This window comes from Mastigoproctus giganteus, chromosome 8, assembly GCF_048544385.1.
Source record: "Mastigoproctus giganteus isolate SK-2022 chromosome 8, ASM4854438v1, whole genome shotgun sequence".
Lineage (NCBI taxonomy): Eukaryota > Metazoa > Arthropoda > Arachnida > Uropygi > Thelyphonidae > Mastigoproctus > Mastigoproctus giganteus.
Window position 1 is genome coordinate 137,661,739 of NC_143582.1, and position 22,385 is coordinate 137,684,123.

Here is a 22,385-nt window from a genome sequence, read left to right on the forward strand (position 1 = left end):
TATATTATGATTTTGAAGAAAATATATGAGAGTGCTAACTCCTTTATTAGACTAGACAAAGACAGTTGGAAATTTAAAATTGAGAAAGGAGTTCGACAAGGAGACACAATATCTCCGAAGCTGTTTGCTGCTGCCCTTGAGGAAGCTTTCAGAAGATTAGACTTGTCGCAGAAAGGAGTCAATGTGAACGGAGAGTACCTAAACCATTTACGATTTGCAGATGACATTGTGGTCATAAGCCACGATCCCAAAGAATTAGAGGAAAATTTTAATCAGTTATGCACAGTTAGTAAGGATTTTGGACTAAAGATGAATATGGCTAAAACAAAAGTAATGATGAACAAGTATGCCACAGAAAGGGAAATAATGATTGAAGGAGCAGTAATTGAAAAGGTGGAGTCATATATTTATCTGGGACAAGTTATTAGCTGTAATAATGATAAATGGCTGGAAGTCAAGAGAAGAATAAATTTTCGTTGGATAGCATTCAGGAAATATAGTCACATACTGAAGAGCAATATCCCAGTTTGTCTGAAACATAAAATAATGAACCAATGTATACTCCCCACCATGACTTATGGAAGTGAAACTTGGGCACTCACCAAAAGAATGGAAGAGAAGCTGAGAACTACACAGCGAAGAATGGAACGAATTATATTGGGAATCAGACTGTTAGATAAGAAGAGAAACACATGGATTAGGCAGCAAACTCAAGTAAAGGACATTCTTATCAAAACTAAAGAACTAAAATGGTCTTGGACAGGACACATAGCTCAGAGACATGATGACAGATGGACTAAGAAAATAACAGAATGGTACCCAAGAGGAGATAGAAGAAAACCTGGAAGACAAAGGCGGAGATGGAGAGATGAAATTCATGAGTTTGTGGGTAGTAAATGGATGGCCAGTGCTCAAAACAGAAGGAACTGGTAAGTTGCTGGAGAGGTCTTCATCCTGCAGTGGATTGAAAATGGCTGATGATGATGATGACCCATCATCAGACCAAGCTGTTGGGAGAACAGAAAAATAGAAAGAGTTACAAATTTGAATATTTTTGAGTATTGCAATTACCAATAATCACAGTACCCATTTACGATTAGAATATTACTATTACAATTACAAATTATGGTTGTAAGGTATGAAATTTTTTTTTTTTTTTTTAAAGTTAACATTACAACAGAAAACAGGAAACTAAGGAAATTACAAAGAGATTAAATTCTTACCTGCTGACAGACTCCTCTTGCCAATGCTCCCAGAAACCGGATGTGCATATAGGCAAGTGGTCTGCCAGCATTTAATATATAGGAGAGGAATTAACTCCATTAGCCAATAGGATAGTACCAAGTTTTTATCCTGACGCCTGGGATGACCTTTGACACCAGGGTTGGTGTGCAGGCTGGTTCAGGATCTTACCGATACTTATCATCAAACCATGCTGCTGGTGCTAAGTTTTAACCTGGATACAGGGTTCTTGTATAGTAGAAGCCTGGAATGACCTTTGCTCCCATACTCTGGACATCAGGGTTGATGTGCAGGCTGGTTCGGGATCTTGCTGATACCGATCTTCAGACCATGTTTCTGGTTCAGGTGGACTGGAGGGAGATGTATCTGGTCTTTTTTCTTTTCCTGGTTTTTCATTCATTCTCTTCTATTTGGATCTGCTGTTTCCTATTGTTTGCTGAGGTTTCAAGGTTAATTTTAGTGAAGAATAATTAGCGGGACGGATCGGAACCTCAGCAAGCAATAGGGAAACAGCGAATCCAAATAGAATGAATGAAAAACCAGGAAAAGAAAATAGACCAGATACATCTCCCTCCAGTCCACCTAAACCAGAAACATTGTTTGAAGATGGGTATCAACATTTTTCATGTGGTATAAGAGTGGTTTTAATATAATAATAACCGTAATGAAAAACAGCTGTGTAACATCCTTCCCTAACTAAATTGCAGTATTTCTTATTCAGTTTTGAAATCACGGCCATGAAGGCTTTGGAAATTTTTGAAAGTCCATGGATTCTCACTGTGATGCATCAATAAGGTTAAGTGGCCTTTTGCAGCTCTGAAACCAGACAATTTCCCTTTTCTCAGTTGCCAGTGTATGTCCTAGCAATGAGCAAAACGAGTTACTTAGTTGATTCAACTCAGAAGTCATTACAGAAAAGTGATTTGAATCTGTGGCTAGAGTTATCAAATTGCCTTAAAATAAGTATTCCATATAGTAGCAGTAGCCAGTGAATAAGGAATTCAACTCAGTCACTGAATTGAGTTATTGAAGGGTGCAAGAGATTCAGTACCCAATCTGCCAGAGTGCTTGGGGAACCAGTTTGGCATATCCATGGGTGAATGGAAAAGAAAATGCAACATACAAAAATATCTTGCTTGGTTGACTTTAATATTATTTTGTTTGTTTGTTTGTTATTTGGTTTTTAGGAGCATTAGCAACTAAGGCCATATTGCTCCCAGGATATGCAGTGGTCATTCCCTGACCTTTCCGCATTCTCCGTATTTGGTGGTGACGGGCTCGAACCCCGGTCTAATCAAGAAGCGTGTGCTACACACTGCTGCTCCTTCCCACCTGGCTACGGAGGCGCATTATTTTATTATTACAAATGGGAATAGTGCATAATTTTCCATTATCTCCCTATCCTTCATTGAACAGCCCTTATACGTATTAATTCCATATTTAATTTTTTTTTTTTTAGATTTGAATTGAGAAACATTATCATAATTTGATTGAACATTTATTTTATTATTCATGCAGTGCAAAAATCCAGTACTTCATTTCTTCATGCTTTGTAATTAACGTTGGAGAAATAGAAAACAAACATACTAGAATTACACATTGCAAATTATGAAGATATAAAAACACTATGCATAGATAAAAAAATACAGTACAATAAGAGACTAAAGAAGACAAATAATAAAGAGACACCAACGAGGGATAGTCATTTAATAAGTATTTACCCTCACTTAAACACATTTGAAACTTGGTTAGCAATTTCTTCCTTCTGTATCTCTACTTTCTATAGCAGTGCTTCCCAATCTTTTGTCACTCAAGTCACACTTTAAGTTAAAAGACAAATATTAACAGCACACCAAAGTAGTAATTGCCATTGAACTCAATGGAATTTTTCCTAATTTTGTGGCACACTTGAAAAGGGTTGTGGCATGCCAATAAGCCGAGACACACCAGTTGGGAACCACTGTTCTAGAGCTAAAAATTTTTCCCATCTGTCGATAAGCTCTTTCAGGCCTCTTGAATATAATTCACTTTGAGTAGAAAACTGGGCTTCCACTTCATTAATTCCTCATCAGTCTGCAGCCCTGTAATGAAGAAACCCATAATGGTTTCTTCATTTTCAGGTCAGAAGAATAAGGTGGGTATTTTCAAAGTTCACTATGAGGGCAGCCTTGTGAGTAGAAGCATTGTTGGCTAGGAGGTGGACATCTTTGGTAGCTTCCTGCATCTCTTCAACTTAATAGTCTCTCTTAACTTTCCCAGGTTTCTATAGTACAATGATGCCTTTGCCTTTTAAAAGGTAATCTGTAAAGATGATACTTTTAGAGTTTCAGAAGACTGACGACATGACCTTGTTATTAGACATTTGAACCTTGGCATTTTTATGGGTTAGTGAAGATGAATATTTCCATTGTTTTCTTATCTGTTTTGTTTTTTGTTTCTGGATTATAGTGATGTATCCAGCATTCATCCATCATTACAATTCAGGCAAAAAAAATATATCATTAATATTGTCGCTCTCTACAAAGTACCAACAATTGCGCAAAACACTCAGTGGAGCTTTGGAGATGTCAAGACTCTTGGAACCATTCTGACACGTGCAGAAATTCATGCATTATAGTGCAAACAGATCCATGGCTAATGTTCATTTGTTATAAAATTTATAGTCACACATCTGTCTTCAAAGACTAGTACTGCTACAGCCACAATGGCAGGATCTGTGGCTGATATGGGTCTTCCTTCTCTTGGGTCATTGTGGACACTCTTCGCCCAGAACTATCTTTTTAAATTTTTCCCAGTCTCATATAATAGGCAATCCATATAGAGCTTTCATCTCCTCATGGATATGTTTTGCTTCCCTACCTTGTAAATGAAGAAATTTTGTAACAGACACCTAATTTTTCAGCATACCACCACTTGCTGTATTCATGGGTCTACTTCAGTAACCAGTAAATCTAAAAAAACAAATATTCATTAACTTATGAGACTTATATGTATAGATAATATCAAATCCCTAACTCAATTATTCCTAGGTGAGGGTAAATACTTATTGACTGCCCCTTGTACTTGCTTGTACACTAATCCTAAATGTATATAGTGTGGCAATTGGAAAGTTAGACGTTATAAGACGAGTGCTGATGTTGTCATCTAGAAGTAAATGTGAAATGAAAGAGTGATTGTTCCTCGAGAACAGTAGTTATGGTCAGAGGAAATTGCCACCATTTCAGAATGTAGTATGAGCAGAACTGCACATCTTTCCTGTGTTGTGGAGGGACAATGGAATAAATAGGAAAAATCAAGTTTTGTGTTCGGCTGGGCAGAAGTGCCACAGAAATGTGTTCAACTGGGCAGAAGTACCATGTAAATGTTTTAAATGATGAAGCAAGTGTATGGAGAGCATTGCTTGTCTCGTGCATGTGTGTTCTAAGTGGCATAAATGTTTTTCCCATGGAAGAGAATCACTGGAAGATGAGAAACATCCAGGTCCAGAAAAAATAGTTCAAATGATAGAGTTGACTGAAAAGGCGTGGGAAATTATTACCAATGACTGATATGCAGCACTGAATGATTTCAGAAGATCTGTGCATTAATGAGGAAACCATTCGACAAATAATAAACCAGGATTTGAAGAAAATGAAGGTCTGTGCGCACAGTTCATTCCACATTCATTAACAGATGGTCAACGACAGATGCGAGTGGAACATTGCAGAGAACTCACTGAGGCTGCTGAAAGCAAACCCAACTTCCTGAATTTGATCATTACAGGATGAGATGTGGTGTTTTTTTCAGAATGAGCCTTGAAGCGACCAATGAGACAAAGTGCAGAGTGGAAGTTGGCAAATTCTCCCAAAGTCAAAAACGTTTGTCAATAAAGGTCAAAAATCAAAGCCATGCTCATCACTTTTTTATGATAACAAGGAAATTGTACACAAAGAGTTTGTGCCCAAAAGTGTTAATGCTGACTACTATCTGGAAGTTTTGAAACATTTGTTGCAGAGAATCTGTTGTGTGTGGACTCAGTACGGAAATAATGGCAGTTGGTTCCTCTTGCATGACAATGCACCAAGCTACAAGGCTCTCACTGTTCAGGGGTTTTTGGCTAGCAAAAAGGTCTGTTTACTGTCACACCCACAATATTCACCAAACTTAGCCCCATTTCACTTCTTTTTGTTCCAGAAGCTTAAGCCACTACTGAAAGGCTGTTATTTTCATGACATTGACACCACTCAAAGAGCTGTGATGAGAACGTTGAACAGTATACCAGTCATGGCCTTCCACCAGTCACTTCGTGATCACTGCATGCAGTGTGTGTGTATGTGGGAGAAAGTTGCTTTGAATAAACCAAGGTTAGTTTATTCATATGTGGGATCGTTATTTTTTTCAATCATCAGTCTCATTCTCCAGTTGTCACAAATTATGATATCAGGGTCCCCTGTAAATTATTACATCTACCCATATATTTATTTTGTCTGTAAATTACGTGTGTTGTCGATTTGCCTGTTTTGCTGGATAAAAAAACCCCAGTTTCCACGCTATGTATGATATACAAATTTGAAGTAGTGGTTAAGTTAACAAATGAAGACATAGTAGGGATATCAGAAATATGGTGCCATTCAAACATGTAAGTGATGCAGAATTTGAATATGGTGAAAATAATGGTGTATGGTGTACAGAAGGTCAAACAGGAGGGAGGAAGAGAGAATTGATGCTCTTGGTTAAGACACACAGTATCTAAGGCAGTGGCCACCCAAATGAAGTGGGTGGCCAGTGCAATGTTGAGTTAGTTTGGTGTGACATAAATGCTGGGTGTAACGAGAGTAGGAGTCTGCTATAGGCCAGATTACTGTGATGAGTATACTGGACAACTAAACAAACAGGTAGAGAAGGGCAGTAGATTAGAATTATAATGGAATACTTTAATTTTCCAGATATTGACTGGAACTTTGGGTTGGTTACTCATGCTAGAAATTTTATGGATTTATTGGATAACTGTTTCCTAAAGCAGTATGTTTAAAGAGGCAACAAGAAAAGCAAACCTCTTGATCTGATTATCAGCAATGATTTATCATGCATTAAGAATATCCAGATAAAGGAACCACTAGATGGCAGTGATCATAATCTATTGAAGTATGATATATACTTAAAGATAGCACTACTGTAACGGGAAGGAATTTTGCTTTTGTAAAGGTGACTACAGTGTTTTAGATGGTTTTTAAATTTCTTTGAGACCAAATGATGTTAAAAACTGCAAATTTTAAATGGGAGACATTTAGGGAAGTAATTGCAGAAGCTATTTTATAATAACAAAGAGAGCAGTGGAACAAACTGATGATGTTACCAACAGTAAATTCTAAATGGCAAGCATTCAGGGAAGTAATCATAGAAGCTACAAAGCTTTTCATACCACTAAGAAATACTGTACAAGGCTTAGACCTAAATGAATGTCAGATGATCTAATGAGATTTGTGGCAGAGAAGAAAAATGCATATTAATTACCGGGTGACACAGAAACCTATGGTAGATAAAACTAGCCTGCAATTGAGTCACAAAGGATGTTAGGCAAGCTAAGGCAAGTTACAAGAAGTATCTGGCAAAGACAGCAAAGAAAAGCAGCAAATACTTCTTATATTAACAGTAGAAGGAAGGGGTTGAATCACCTTGACCTACTTGATGTTGAGGGTCCTGCTCAGGTTGCTGATAAACTGAACAGGTATATTGCATCTACATTCACATATGAGGAATTCCTTAGGTAAGGGAATGCCAGAAGTTTATCAAACTCTGATAGGGAGCTAAATGATTTTGTGATGACTGAGAAGAAAGTGGAAGAGAAATTGTTAAAGCTAAACAGAAAAAAGACATCAAGGATGGATGAGACTAGCCAATTATATTAAGGGAAGTAGCAAAGGTGGTAAGCAAACCCTTGACCTATGAGAGCATCTTTTGATTCTGAGGAGAACCATGTGGACTAGATGTTTTCAAATGTATCCCCAATTCACAAAGGGGAATTGAAAGGTGATTTGAGTTACTGGAAAAATAATGGAGTCACTGGTTAAAGAAGTAATGTAGGACCATCCAGACAGGAGTTATACTTCAGTCACAGCATGGATTTGTAAGGGGTGACCTTGTATGACTAATTTGATTGGATGCTATGATGTAGCAACAAAGGAATTTGACGCAAAAATAATTTTGATATCATATATTATTATTACAATTAGCCATATGGTGCAAGGAAGCCCGAGGCTTTTGCTGCACCAGCCAAAAAAAAAAAAATTTGAGTTACCTTGAGAGAGAGAGAGAGAGAGAGAGAGAGAGAGAGAGAGAGAGAGAGAGAGAGAGAGAGAGAGAGAGAGAGAATGATGATATCCAGCTCAGGACCCTGGGCGTGCTAAGCCCATATTCACCAGATGTGAGCCCCTGGGGATAAATATACTTGGATTTCAAGAATGCTTTTGCTACTATTGCACAAATGCTGTGCCAAGAAAAGATTTAAAAAAAAACTGTACCTACATTTAGATGTAGGTAAGGCCTCTGAGCTAGCCAGTCCAACTTTTTGATGCTCATGTCCTCAAACCAGCCCATCACAATGTGAGCAGTATGACATGGAGCATTGTCCTGCTGGTACAGGTTTTGCCAATGTGCTGCCATAATATAGGTAAAGCATTATTGTCAGGTACTTCCAGATATTACTAACCATTAATGGTTTTGTACACAACAACCAATGGTTCTAGGCAATGCTGCTTCTGTCCAACAAAGTTCATTGTTGGGATGATACAGTCAGGTAGCTTTTCTCTGGACATTCACCACACCAAGCCACAAACAACCCTTAGTCTGGTAGACCGTGTACCATAACTTGTACTCTAAAGCACAGTTTTCCATTGGTGTATGGTTCAAGAACAGTAGGCCTTACACCAAGCTAGATGGTGTATGACATTTGTTGGGGTGATTAGTGCATTGTGGATAGTTGCAAGACCATAGTAACCTATATCATACAGCATACTGTACTGGTACTCACATGTGTCCCAATCACCTCACTGAAGGCATGTTGTGCTGTTATGTTTCATCAGGTTCAGAGGTTTTCTGGGTCATTTCATGCACCAGTCTGCTTCCATTTGCAGAACACATCACCAATCATTGACCTAGGGATATTCAATGCCACTGAACTGTCATGTACAGACACAATTACTTATGCAGTACACCATTATCATTTCGTGCTGGAAGTCTTAACTCTTTTGATTGTGGCATCTTGCATTCACAATTGCACTACTGTCTCCTTGAATGCCTATTGAGCATATTTATAGTTGTCTGACAGGTGGCACTTAGGTAAGACGTGATAGACTATCAACAGAGGGGTGTCCTCATATTAATGGTAGGAAAGTGTACAGCTGTAAGTAATTAAAATGTATTAAAGAGCACTGATAGCTGTTACGTATTAGTTTCAGGTTTACAAATATAATTTATTTACTAAATTGTTTCACTTTAGAGATCTGCCCTTCTTTAAAGTTAAAAATAAGTTGAGTCTTCTCAAAATTTTTATGCTCCTCCTTACAAGAGTAATATGTATAAAATAGTCTAAAAATTTATTTCAACATAACTTCTCTGTAATCTGCAAATTACTTATTACTAATAGCAGAGCAATTCATTTTATTCCTTAGGTTTCTGAAATGGATAATGATGATTTTGATCCCATTATTGATAACCTCCAAAAAATTAAGAAAGAGGGAGCAACAGTGAAGATTCCAAAAATAAAGCTTGAAGATCTTCTGCCTGATGAAACTATGCCTTATTACCGATACTCTGGCTCACTGACTACTCCAAATTGCAATGAAGTGGTAACCTGGACTGTTTTTGAGGATTTTGTTGAGATCAGCCAAAAGCAGGTTAGTTTTTATATTAAATTTTTTAACACAATTTGAAGAAGATATTTTTGAGAGATGAGTGTGCATCGTTGTGACTATTAGTACAGGAATACCTTGCATAACGTGGTTAATTCGTGCCAAAAAAATACTGCGCTATGCGAAACCGCGCTGATCGAGGTATTATTAGTATGTATTTTAATGTAATGCGTTCCGAAAATTTGATTATATGGATTGAGTTGCAAAAATATATAGGTGTTTGTTTACTATAAATTGATGCGCACGAAGTTCTTGCAAAAAAAAGAAATTAAAATGATAAAAAATGAAAAATACTAGTATGTACAGTACAAATGATTTTTATTGTAGTATGTACAGTACTGTATTTTTATTTTGAAAAATAACTGATCAGCTTAGTTTGCACAGTTCTTTTCTTCTTTTATCTACATCGAATGTCATTTTGCAACGCCTGCTTTACTTTCATACCTTGTTCGATGTTTGGATCTAGAACTCTCAGCGCCATTACATTTCTTCTTTCCACTCATATTTGCGTATAAAGGTGTAACGTTTTTAAAAAATAATCTTTAATAAAAATACACAGCGAAAAATATTTGTACAGCTTACGCACAGTGAACGACCTCACCGCTCGGAATCTAAAGTGTTTATTAATGTATTAATGCTAGCAGAGTCCGTATGTAATGAGAGTTGCGACAACAGTCAGCGTGGCCTTGAATCCATAACGCATTGGCCTACGTGCTGGCATTATAATACATACATATATATCAAATGTATTGGTGCATAACGCAGTTAATTTTTTTTCATAATATCAAATTACTGTGGCACAGAGCGAAACGGAGACAGAACAAGTTATGATAGGTTTAATAAAGGAAATACATACATATATTAGATGAGATACAGACAAAAGCTTTCGGCTGTTTTGTCAACCATTATTAATATCGAATTACTGTGGCACAGAGCAAAACGGAGACAGAACAAGTTACGTATGTATTTCCTTTATTAAACCTATCATAACTTGTTCTGTCTCCGTTTCGCTCTGTGCCACAGTAATTCGATATTAATAATGAATCCAGAGTGCACAGGCCTCTTTAATCATATTTTTTTTCAATTTGTAAACAGTGCTATAGCAAAACCTGCACTGTTCGAAACTGCACTATGCAAGGTATTCCTGTATTAGCAAGTGATGCTTATACAGCAAAAAAAAAAAAAAAAAAAAAATACCCACCTTGTTTATCCATCTCTACTAATAATTTCTTTAATATACATAAAGTGTATGCATTCAGTGAAAAATTTTATTAGGAATACCAATCTCTGCAAGGAAATGTCACGTGTACAGATGGATAGTAGACATTTCCAGCAGTCATATATTTGAGATCTGGATGCACAACTTTTTCAAGGAGCTGATACATGAACTTTTTTATCGCTGAAAAATTGCTTTTTTTTTTTTTTTTTTTTTTAACTATTGATATAAAATTTGTAGTAGTTATTGTTTATGATTCTCTGATTAAGATGGTGAATTTGTTTGTTACTTGGTCTGTAATTGATTAAATAAGGACATTCAAATTCTTCTGTCATTGTTCTAGTATTGGTATCAATATATCAACACTGATAGTGTAAAATCAGTGTTGATATATTGAAATTGTGTAATTTTGTAGCAGTATAATCAGTATCAGAAGAGGCATATAAACTATAATTTATAGCAATACAAATGTGTTTTAATAATGTGACTTAATACGCAATGTAATATAAAAGAGCATAGTTTGTATTGCCATTAAATAAGTGGGATTAGAGCACCACACCTAACATAATCCTGATTTGTAGGCAAATCAGGATTTGCCTACAAATTTAGAATAACATCAGATAGATAATGTTATTCTAAATTTAATTTAAAAACAAATCAGGATTATTTTAGGTGTGGTGCCCTTTTTGCAAAGCTACCTCTAGCAGGATATGACATAGCCATAGAGGATATCTTTCTTTGTGTGTGTGTTCACTGCAAAGAGTATGAGGTTAAACACAAACTTAGCATTCTGATGGGATTATATGAGGACTCGAAGCTTTTAATCCTTTGGAGGTTGATTCCCCCACCCCCGAAGGATTAATTAAAAAAGAGGGACTCATCAAGCACTCAACAGCCCAGTCCAACGCTTGAGCCATGTTACAGTTACAAAGCAACACAAGGATCTCTGCAGCAGAGATCCTTGATTCCACAGCAAGTAGCTATAACTGGTGACACAATTGTCAGGGAAGTGGGAAATGTGTTGTGCAAAAAAGGACAAATGCAATAGGAGCAGAATATATCTGCTGGGGGCTAAAGTAGATGTTTTAGAACAGCTATCATTATTTAAGGTCACCAGAAAGAGATATTGTTTTACATGTTGCCACTAATGATATTAAGAGTAGCAGATCAAAGGATTTAATTAAAGCAATGTTGAGAAAAAGTCAGAAGTTAGGACTGAAATTGAAAGTATCTGCATTCCTTCCCAGACACAACAGTAGGGAGTACATAAGAGAGCCTTGTCAATCAATTTGGCTGCGGAGAGACTGTGCAAAGCTCGTGGTATAGAATTTTTCTTATTGTGGTCTGTGCTTGTTAATAGAAGATTGTTTCTAAATGAATGGGATACATTTAAATAGAAGGGAGAAAGAATATTTGCTGATGCTGTTGAGGCAGTGTTGGGTGGGTTAGAAAACTGCTAGCATGGTGAGAGGATACACAGACTAATAGATTAACAGTAGCTACAGAGGTTAGAGTGACCCTTGCAATGCTTCTGTTAGAACATGCAGCCTGGTAAGCAAGATATCAGGAATTTTAAGACTTACTGGAAGCCCTCTTGGAACAAGCAAATACATGGGCTGTGTTAGGATTACCAAGATTAAAAACAGTTCCAGGTATACTTGTATGTACACTAATGCTAGGAGCACACTAAATAAATATGATGAATTTAAAGTACAGTCAGTCCTCATATAACACGTGTTTACACTACATGAATTCGATCATACATGATTTATAAATAGGGCAACGATATCGAATATAACACGAACCGAATTTGCTTATGCATGATTCGCCTTTGTGTTTACAAGAAATGGCAGTCGAACGCGGAATCATCCCAACTGAACACAACACGATAGGAATGAAGAGAAGATTCTGAAAATGTATTTATGTTTTTTTTTATATCAGTGAAGGGGGAAACACATTTCACCATAATAAGGTAAAAACCCACACAATTCCAGCTATCGGTATTATCGCAAATGCCATTAGATCAAGTTTACTACCAGTTTATAACAGATTCCACTAGCAGAAATGCAACTGGAAATTGTTTTTATTGTTTTATGGTAGTAACCCCCAGAAATGTGCTTTAGTAAAATGTGAGGTGTTAATAGTCTTTTAATCCTTTGGAGGTTGATTCCCCCACCCCCGAAGGATTAATTAAAAAAGAGGGACTCATCAAGCCTCTGCCTTTACGGTGTTGTTTATTCAGTTGCTACACGCACAGCTTTGTTTATGTGTATTAAGCGTGCCTCCTCATTTTGTAATTGTGCTTTATTCCCTAAAAATGAATAAAATACTTAAAAGGTGTGAAAAGGAAGCATCCTAGTGAAGACACTACAGATTCAGAGAGAAAAAGAAGAGCAATATCGATAAACAGAGGCGAACTGGGTCAAAAATTCTTACCTGAGAAAATTTGTAGTGGCCTCATACTATGGTTTATGGCCAAAATCACACCGGCCTCCAGCACACCGGAGTTTCCCTGGTAAGGCCTATGGCCAGTCCGCCTCTGTTGATAGAGAAAAAATATGAAATTGTGAAACGTTTTGAGCGAAATGAAAGACCATGTGATATTGCACGTGCTACAGGCCTAAATGAGGCAACGCCGAGAATTAGAAAGAATGCTGAGAAAATAAAAACAACTTTCATAGCAGGAACAACTCAAAGTATAATTAAAATCCATTAGATCAAGACACAAAGAATTGGAAGAGATGGAACGGCTGTCATCTGTTTGGATAGCAAATCAAACAAAAAACAAGTTTGCTTACAATAGAAGCAAAAGCATTAGCAATATTTTATTACGTAATAGTCGTAATAAAATACTTACATATTTTATTATGATTATTTATTGTGTTTGGTAATGTTTTGGTTACAAATGTGTGTTCAATCTTGGGTGGTTGGCACCTAACCCTATTTTTCCCATAGGGCCTATTGTTTATATTGCACGAGGGTTTCTAGGAACACAATTATCACGCTGTACAAGGACTGACTGTACTAATTAAATCATCAAATACAGATGTGAGAATATCAGAGACATAATGTCGCTTGGATATAAAGGATTCAGAATTTGAAAACTGGAATACTGGGTGATTGTTTTCTATGCTAGCATGTTAGAGGGGAACAGAGAAAGCATTACTCCTGTCAAAGGCAAAGGCTTTTGTTCTCGTAAAGGTTACTACAGTGGTCTCAGACAGTTATTCAGTGACCAACTGATGAAGTTACAAACAGCATATTCTGAATGGGAAGCATTCAAGGATGCTATCATATTGTACAAGCTACTAGACTCTTTATACCAACAGAGATACACTTCAAGACAGACATGGACCTAAATGGATGTCAGATGAACTGATGAGACTCGTGGTAGCAAAGAAAAATGAATGGGATGTATATAAATAAATACACATAAGTAATACAGGAATGTTGTTTGTTTGTTATTTGGTTTTTAGGAGCATTAGCAACTAAGGCCATATTGCTACGGGGATATGTGTTGGTCATTCGCTGACCTTTCCGCATCCTCTGTATTTGGTGGTCACGGGCTCGAACCCCAGTCTAATCAAGGAGCGTGTGCTACGCACTACTGCTTCTGCCCACCTGGCTACAGAGGCACCACAGGAATGCATTTATACTGCAGTCACATATTAGATTTTTTTAAGTTTTGTTTGACGAAGCGGATTGAATGCTATGATACAGTAATAAAAGCGCTGGATGCAAAAAATAATTTTGACATCATATAATTAGATTTCAGATACTGTTGTACATAACACTCCTATACCAACTGATGAAGTTACAAACAGCATATTCTAAATGGGAAGCATTCAGGGATGGTATGATATTGTACAAGCTACTAGGCTCTTTATACCAACAGAGATACATTTCAAGACAGACATAGACCTAAATGGATGTCAGATGAACTGATGAGACTCGTGGTAGCAAAGAAAAATGCATGGATGGATGTATATAAATAAATGCAAGTAAGTAATACAGGAATGCATTTATATTGGTCCTTGAGATTGTCGCAGACATTCTCTCAGATATGCCAGACAAACTGTACTTGCTACCTGGGAGTCTAAAACGCTGATGGAACTGATATTCTGGTGACATAAGTCAAGTGGACTCAACTTTGGCAAAGTTCGGTCAGTCTGTGACAGCCAAATCCTCTGCTTGCACCTTCACAATATTGGGACTGTTAGTAATCCTGGGTATAATCCCCATGCACAAGCACACTGTGGGTGACCACCCAGGTGTGAACCAGAGTAAGCAGAGGTTGAGATGTGATGCCCACACCACGTGTTACCAGGCAATACTAGGTGGTAGATGACTCTCATCAACTGGTGCAATATCACCACTTTGCTTATTGGAGGCTTGAAGTGGTGAAACCCATGTTTAGTCTCCAGAGCTAAGTTCCGGTCAACCCTTCCCCATCTCTTCCATCATGCAGTATGACTGATGTCTTTTGAGGTTATGATGGACATCATAGTGAAATCCAAACTTCCTTACATTTTGAGGGTACAGCTCTAAAACGGTGTTCACAGGCTGGCCGCTAGTTAACGCACTGGACTGAACCTATTGGTAACTCTCTAGGATGCTTCTAGATCAGCTATACTCTTGCAGAGTATAATCTATACTCTGTCAGATTGTGATTGGAGGGAGTTTGAGTAGTGTGTATGCGGGGAGGCAGCATTGTCAAGGATCTGGATGTATTCTTATGTGTACACCATATCTAAAAATTTCATTACTTCATACAGCATTATCCTCACTTTTCTTATTATTGAATACACCACAAATTGTCAAATTAATAGAGCAAGCTGATCTGCAAAAAGATCTAAACCTCCCAAACACTTCCTAGTCCATTTCAGAAATATATACTTGGTCTCAGTTCTAATCTCATCAATGTCCATTTCCACTGGCAGTCAGCCAAACACCATGTACTTTTTCTGAATGAATATCAGTTATTGGTTGATTCAACTACTGCTCATCTCAGATGCCCAAATTATTCGCTGTATGATTCCTTTCGTCTCAAAGGTGGTACTTGTGCATATGTCTGTTCTGATATTCCCTGTTGGAGACTTTGTAATTTGGAATCTCCTCTTTGACTTTATGTGGCTTAAAACCTACCTACCTCATTCTGTCAAATTTATCTGTTGTCTCTACCATTCTCCCAACTCCACTACATCACTTGGAGCTCTTTGACTTCCTCTCTTTACAACTTGACTTTTTCCAGTCCAACTTTCCTAACAGTGAGGTGATTTTAATGTTTACAACTCCAGCTAGCTTCCATTCTCTAGTCACACAGACCCAGCTGGTTGATATGCTGAGGTTTTTGATTACTAATGACCTCACACAGATTGGATTGTTCATTTACCTATCAGAATACCGGACAATCCTAACCATACAGCCAACACGCATGATCTTTTTCTCACAAACAACCCTTCTAAGTACACGGTCGAAGTGAATGGTCCTTTAGGCACCTCAGATCACGACTTGGTGATTGTCTCTTCTCCAATGGAGCCTTTATCTTATAGCTATTCCCAACCTCATTTTGTTCGGCATTACAAGAATGCAAAATGGGATGACCTGCGAGATTTTTTTTTTTTTCTTTGGTAGAATTACTGTTTCAAAACTTCTGATGTCAACATTTGCTCAGATCATGTCAGTGAAATTATTCTTGTAGGAATGGAATCCTTTATTCCGCACTCCACTTTAAAATCTTGTCCTTTATCTAAACTTTGGTTTTCCAATAAATGTGCTAAGGCTGTTCAAGAGAAGAACGTTGCATATCGTAATTGGCTTGTTTCCAATTCTTCTGTTTCATTTTCTGCCTACACCAAAGCTCACAAAATTGTAAAGCTGTTATTAATCCATCCAAACTAGATTTTGAACAGGCTAAGAGTAGAAGGTGGCCGAGCATTCTGGTCTCTTGCCAAAGCTGTTGACTGCAACTTTTGTTCATCTCTGCTCCCACCTCTGTCAAAACCAGATGGTTCTATTGTCACTTCAGCCAAGGATTAAGCTGACCTGCTAGCATCCCATTTTTCTTCTGACTCATATATTAATGATCTTGGTAAAACACATCTCACCATTCCCAACATGCTCCATTAAGTGCCTCCTGTGATCTTCTGTCAAAAGGATGTTAGAAGGATTTGATGAATCTTGCTACTAAGAAAGCTCCAGGTCCTGATGGTATTTCTCCACTTGTTCTCAAAACCTGTGCTCCTGAACTTCTAAAGTAATGGAGAAATCAATTAACCATCAACTCTTAAACTACCTAGAATCCTTCTGTCTGATCAACGATTGCCAGTATGGATTCCGTCAGTGTCGATCCACTGGTGATATTCTGGCTTATGTTACTCATTTATGGAGAGATTCAAGGGAAAAGTTCGGTGAAACACAATCAGTTGCTCTTGACATCTCAAAGGCTTTCGATCGTCTTTGGCATAAAGGTCTAAATAAGCTTCCATCTTATGGTTTGGCAATTGTTTTTTTTTTATTGGTTATCCAGTTTTCTCTCTGATAGCTCACTGAGGGTGATGGTAGATGGCTCTCTGTCTTCTAACTGCTCCACTAATGCTGGTGTCCCCCCAAGGTTCAGTTCTTTCCCACACTCTTTTCCTCTTCTATATTAATGACCTTCTTCCATTGACCGGAAATCATATCCATAGTTTTGCCGACAATAGCACATTGAATTCCAGTTTGAGAAACCTTGCCCTTCTCAATCAGCTTCAACTTCTCAAATATCCACTACCAATTACTTAAATGCCGATCTCCAGTGGGGCAGAGACAGCTTAGTTGATTTCAATCCTTCAAAAACTCAGTCTTGTCTTATATCTCGCAAAAAGGATTCTTCTGCTCCTATGCTTATCTTTGGTGACACTCCAATTTATAGGAAAATGATATATCTCTTTTGGGGATTACCCTGACTTCTAATCTCTCTTGGCACAAGCACATTACAAATAATGCTTCCTCTGTATCTAAAAAACTTGGTTTTCTCTTTCGTTTTCACATTACTTTTCTTCCAAACAGCTGTTCACTCTGTACAAATCACAAATCCGCCCTACCGTGGAATATTGTTCTCACACACCAGGGGTGGTGCCCTCAAAACTTCTCTCAGACTTCTAGATTCCATCAGGCTTCTAAGCAGTTAGGTTTATTAATGACTCATCATTTGAGGGATGAGTCATTAATCTTTAAAGAGAGGGCGCTGACTCTCTCTAAAAATTACAGCTGTGAATTACAGGCTCCGAAAAAGCGATGTGTTTGCCTTTTTATTTACCTAATTGTTATTTTATATTGTACTTTATATGTAATCTTATAGTTATTGTTATGCTGGTTATTTTTATTTTTAATTTAGATAAAGAGTTTTTGTAGATTATTACTTAATATACGTAAAACCGTTATTTCGTTTGAATCTTGCAGCCATTGTTTTTGTATAGAGGGGTAGGGAATTCAAATTTTTAATTGTGGTAACTAGGTAGCTCTAACGTATAATTATATAGTGTAATACACATCACTGCATTTAGGATTCTATTAGATAGTGTAGTATTGACAATTAATTAATTAAATTTATTGATCTTATTAATTTAAAATATCATGCCCTAGACTAGAACAGCAAAGCAACGGGCACAAAGTGGCAGGAGTGCTGTGACTCGGGGGAGAACTGGGAGGGGGCAATTCTCCAACACACCACAGCCTAAAAAAATGTGCAACTTGTGAAATGTTTGCCGAACTCTCTGGAACAGAACATGATCTAGCCAAGAAGGATGTCTTTGTGTGTGCCAGGTGCAGAGAGAGTCTAGAAATTAGGCATCAACTCAGCATTCTACTGGGCATCTATGAGAGCTTGAGGTGTATGGTAGATGCCCTCGAAGAAATTAATATGAGGGGCCCGTCAAGCTCTCAGCTGCCCAACTCAACGCCAGAGCCCACTCCTGGGCATCAGGCAACACAGAGGCAACCTCCAAGGCAGAATGCGCTGGTCCCAAAGGAACTAGTTATTGTTGGTGACTCTATTGTCAGGAAGACGGGGAATATATTGTGTAAAAAGGATAGATGGAACAGGACCAGGGTATGTCTGCCAGGAGCAAAAGTTGATGATGTAAAGCATATATCATCTTTTAAGGGCACAAAAGGTGATATTGTTGTGCACGTTGGCACCAATGACATTAAGAGTAGGAGATCTGCAGATTTACTTAACAAGTACAGGTCATTGTTGCAAAAAAGTCGTGTTAGGGCTAAATTTGAAAGTGTCTGCAATTCTGCCCAGACACGATAGGAGGGAGTACATGATGAGAGCTTTGTCAATCAATTCGGCCCTGGAGGGAATGTGCAAGGCTCAAGGGGTAGAATTTTTTTCAGCGTCGTCTGTGCTTGTTAACAGGAGAGACTGCTTCTACAGGGGTGGGATACACTTAAATAGAAAGGGTGCAAGAATATTTGCTGATGCTATCGAGGCTGTGTTAGGTGGGCCGGAAAACTGCTAGCTTGGGGCGATTCACAGACTAAAAGGTAAAAAGTAGCCACAGGCAGAGATGAAGGTGCTTCTATTAGAATAAGTAGTAACCTGGAGTGAGGGGTGCTGGGGGTTTCAGGGACTGATGGCAGTCATCGTGAAACAAGTGGGTATATGGGATGTGTCAAGGCAACTAGGAATAGGAATAGGTGCATGTATACCAATGCTAGAAGTATAGTAAATGAATTTGAAGTGTTGGTCAAGACATCAAATGTGGATATTGTTGGGATATCAGAAACATGGTGTCACACTGATATTAGAAATGCAGAATTGGAATGATCTGGTTATCATCAGTGATCATTCGTGTATTAAGAATTTGCAGATAAAGGAACCACTAGGTGGCAGTGATGACAGTGTACTGATGTGGGATTTACTTAAAGATATAATTACCATCAGGGGTAAAGGAAAGTACAATGGTCTCAGACAGTTTTTAAATTCTGTACAGTGGGATCAACTGACGATGTTACTAACAGGAAATTCTAAGTGGGAATCATTCAAGGAATTAATCGTGGAAGCTACTATAAGTTTCATACCTATTAAAAAATATTGTTCAAGGTTTAGGCCTAAATGGTTATCAAATGAACTAATGAGACTCGTGACAGAAAAGAAAAATGCATGGGATGCATATAAATTATCAAGCGACTCAGAAGCATATGGAAGATATAAGCTAATCTGAAATCAGGTCACAAAGGAGGTTAGACAGACGAAGGCAGATTACGAAAAATCTTTGGCAAAGGATGCTAAGAAAAACAGCAAGGATTTCTTTACTTATAAGCTTAAACTCTAAAAGGAAGGGGATGAATCTGATTGGTCCACTTGATATCGATGGTTCAACTGTTGATGATCCTGCTCAGATAGCAAACAAACTGAATGAGTATTTTGCATCTACATTCACAATGAGGAGTTATTAAGGTTTGAAAATGGCAGAAGGTTATCAAATTGTAGCAGGGTGCTTATAAATGATTTTGTAATAACTGAGAGCAAAGTGGAGGAGAAATTGTCCAGTTATATTAAAGTTATATTAAAGTCTATCCAGTTATATTAAAGGAGGCAGCAAAGCAACTAAGCAAACCCTTAGCCATAATTATGAGAGCATCCTTGGACTCAGGGGAGGTCTCCACGGACTGGAGATATGCAAATGTATCACCAATTCACAAAGGGGGATCAAAGGGTGACACGAGTAATTACAGACCAATTAGCATATGATAGCTAGTACATCATCCTCTAACGTTCTAAGTTGCTACTTTAATGTCCTTAATCATAGTCCTATATCCATTGCCTAGGTCGTTATCCTTGAGATCCATCCAGTTTTTTTCTTTGAGCTTATTTCAAATATTTGGAATATCTCCTGGACAGGTTACCAGCCTTTCACAGGATAAGTCTAGTGGTGGGGCTGCCAACTTATAGCCTCTAGCCAGGCTTCGAGTATAGCATTTCCTCTATATGTGATGGGACAGTTATACCCCTGTGACTCGGTCGCCAGAGCCTGACCCATTTCCTCATCTGTGGAAATGGGTCATTTCGCCACAAGAAGGTTATTGTTATTTTTGGTTTTTAGGAGCTTGTTAGTTTGTTTGTTATTTGGATTTTAGGAGCATTAGCAACTAAGGCCATATTGCTCCGGGATATGTGGTGATCATTCTCTGACCTTTCCACATCCTCCGTATTTGGTGGTGACGGGCTCGAACCCCGGTCTAATCAAGAAGCGTGTGCTACGCACTGCTACTCCTTCCCACCTGGCTACGGAGGCGCCCGGTTTTTAGGAGCATTAGCAACTAAGGCCATATTGCTTTGGGGATATGCGGTGGTCATTCCCTGACCTTTCTGCATCCTCCGTATTTGATAGTCATGGGCTCGAACCCTGGTCTAATCAAGAAACGTGTGCTACACACTGCTGCTCCTGCCCACCTGGCTACAGAGGTGCCACCATAAGAAGGTGACATTGACATCTGGGTAGGAGAGGTTATGGAATGCACATCACCGCCCCTTGAACACCCTAGTACTTGAGATTTAATTTCTGAACAATCAAAAACTTTTTTTTTTTTTTTTCTTAAAGCCCAATTTATTCAGCCAGGTGTCGTGAAAAGTAATGAATAAAGTAATGCAGTGCCAACAGAGTATACCAGTAATTCATTTAATATTATATGAAATTTTGATGAGTGGGTAAAAATTTGTAAAAATCTTCCCACTACAGGTTGTCTATCAGTAAAAGATATAGTTAATGGAATTATACCAGATAAACTTAACACTGAGGAAAATTAAAATTCTGATAATGAAGCTGTCATGGTCTAGAGAATTATGCCAACAACCAGAGAAATTAGGAAATCTTTTTAAGTGTTACAGAGTGCATTAGAACTTAAGGGATAGAAAAGTGAATACAAGTCATTGTGCAGGTTACAAGAATGTATTGAAAATTTAACTTTCAAGGATTTAAAACAGACCTTGAAGAAATTTTTTAAATAGGTCGGTATGTTTATAATTTATTATTATTTTTTTTTTAATTTAAACACTGGGATCAGTTATATGTAGAGTACTTATTGCGGAAACCCTTGAGAAGAAATTATGTATAATTCAATTAATATCCGTAGACCATTCCTACTATCTGATGATTGGTCATTTATGTGCATGCATGAAGAACAAAAAAGTACTACATAAGACAATTTTTTTTGTTTAACTTTTTGGTTTGCTCTTATTCCTGTTAACATGTAGTTTCGAAAAGCCTTAGTCCAACTTAAGGAATGAAGAGAATATTGCCCTCTATGCAGTTAAGCTTTTTTATATTCATTTTAAATTTAGTTTTAATGGTGGGCAGGAGCAGCAGTGCATAGCACACGCTTCTTGATTAGACTGGGGTTCGAGCCCGTGCCCACCAAATATGGAGGATGCGGAAAGGTCAGGGAATGACCACCGCATATCCTCGGAGCGATATGGCCTTAGTTGCTAATGCTCCTAAAAACCAAATAACAGACTAACAACAGAGAGTTTTAATGATGTTGGACCTAATGTTTTCCTTACTGGCAGGGGGGTGGTGGTTGGAACCCTGAGTTGAGTTGGGAGTCCAATATTGATACCATGGAGTTGTCCCACTACTGTTGTTGACAGTGGGGAAGATGTTTAATTAATCTTATAATTATATTGTTACAAATTAATCGTTAACGTGTTGGACTAGGATAGTTGGTTGAAAGAAACCATCCTATAGCAAAAAAATAAAGGGAATCCCTGTTGCATCTCATAATACTGGATAATAAATAAAGATTGGTAAGATAAACCACTTTTTATATTTCATCAAAAAAATTGCTCCATTTAATATTCATCATCATCATCATCAGCCATTTTCAATCCACTGCAGGATGAAGGCCTCTCCAGCAACTTTCTAGTTCCTTCTGTTTTGAGCACTGGCCATCCATTTACTACCCAAAAACTCATGAATTTCATCTATCCATCTCCGACTTTGTCTTCCAGGTTTTCTTCTAGCTCCGCTTGGATACCATTCTGTTATTTT

At 37.8% G+C, this 22,385-nt stretch overlaps 1 protein-coding gene across 1 annotated transcript in view; it reads left to right on the forward strand.

The window, feature by feature from the left end:
* The window catches only part of LOC150081845 (carbonic anhydrase 2-like), a 69,114-nt gene that overhangs the window by 42,044 nt on the left and 4,685 nt on the right, over positions 1-22,385 (forward strand). Inside the window, exon 4 of the mRNA XM_090380342.1 lies at positions 8,892-9,116. Coding sequence (XP_090236468.1) covers positions 8,892-9,116 — 225 coding nt within the window. The remainder of the gene's footprint in view (positions 1-8,891; positions 9,117-22,385) is intronic.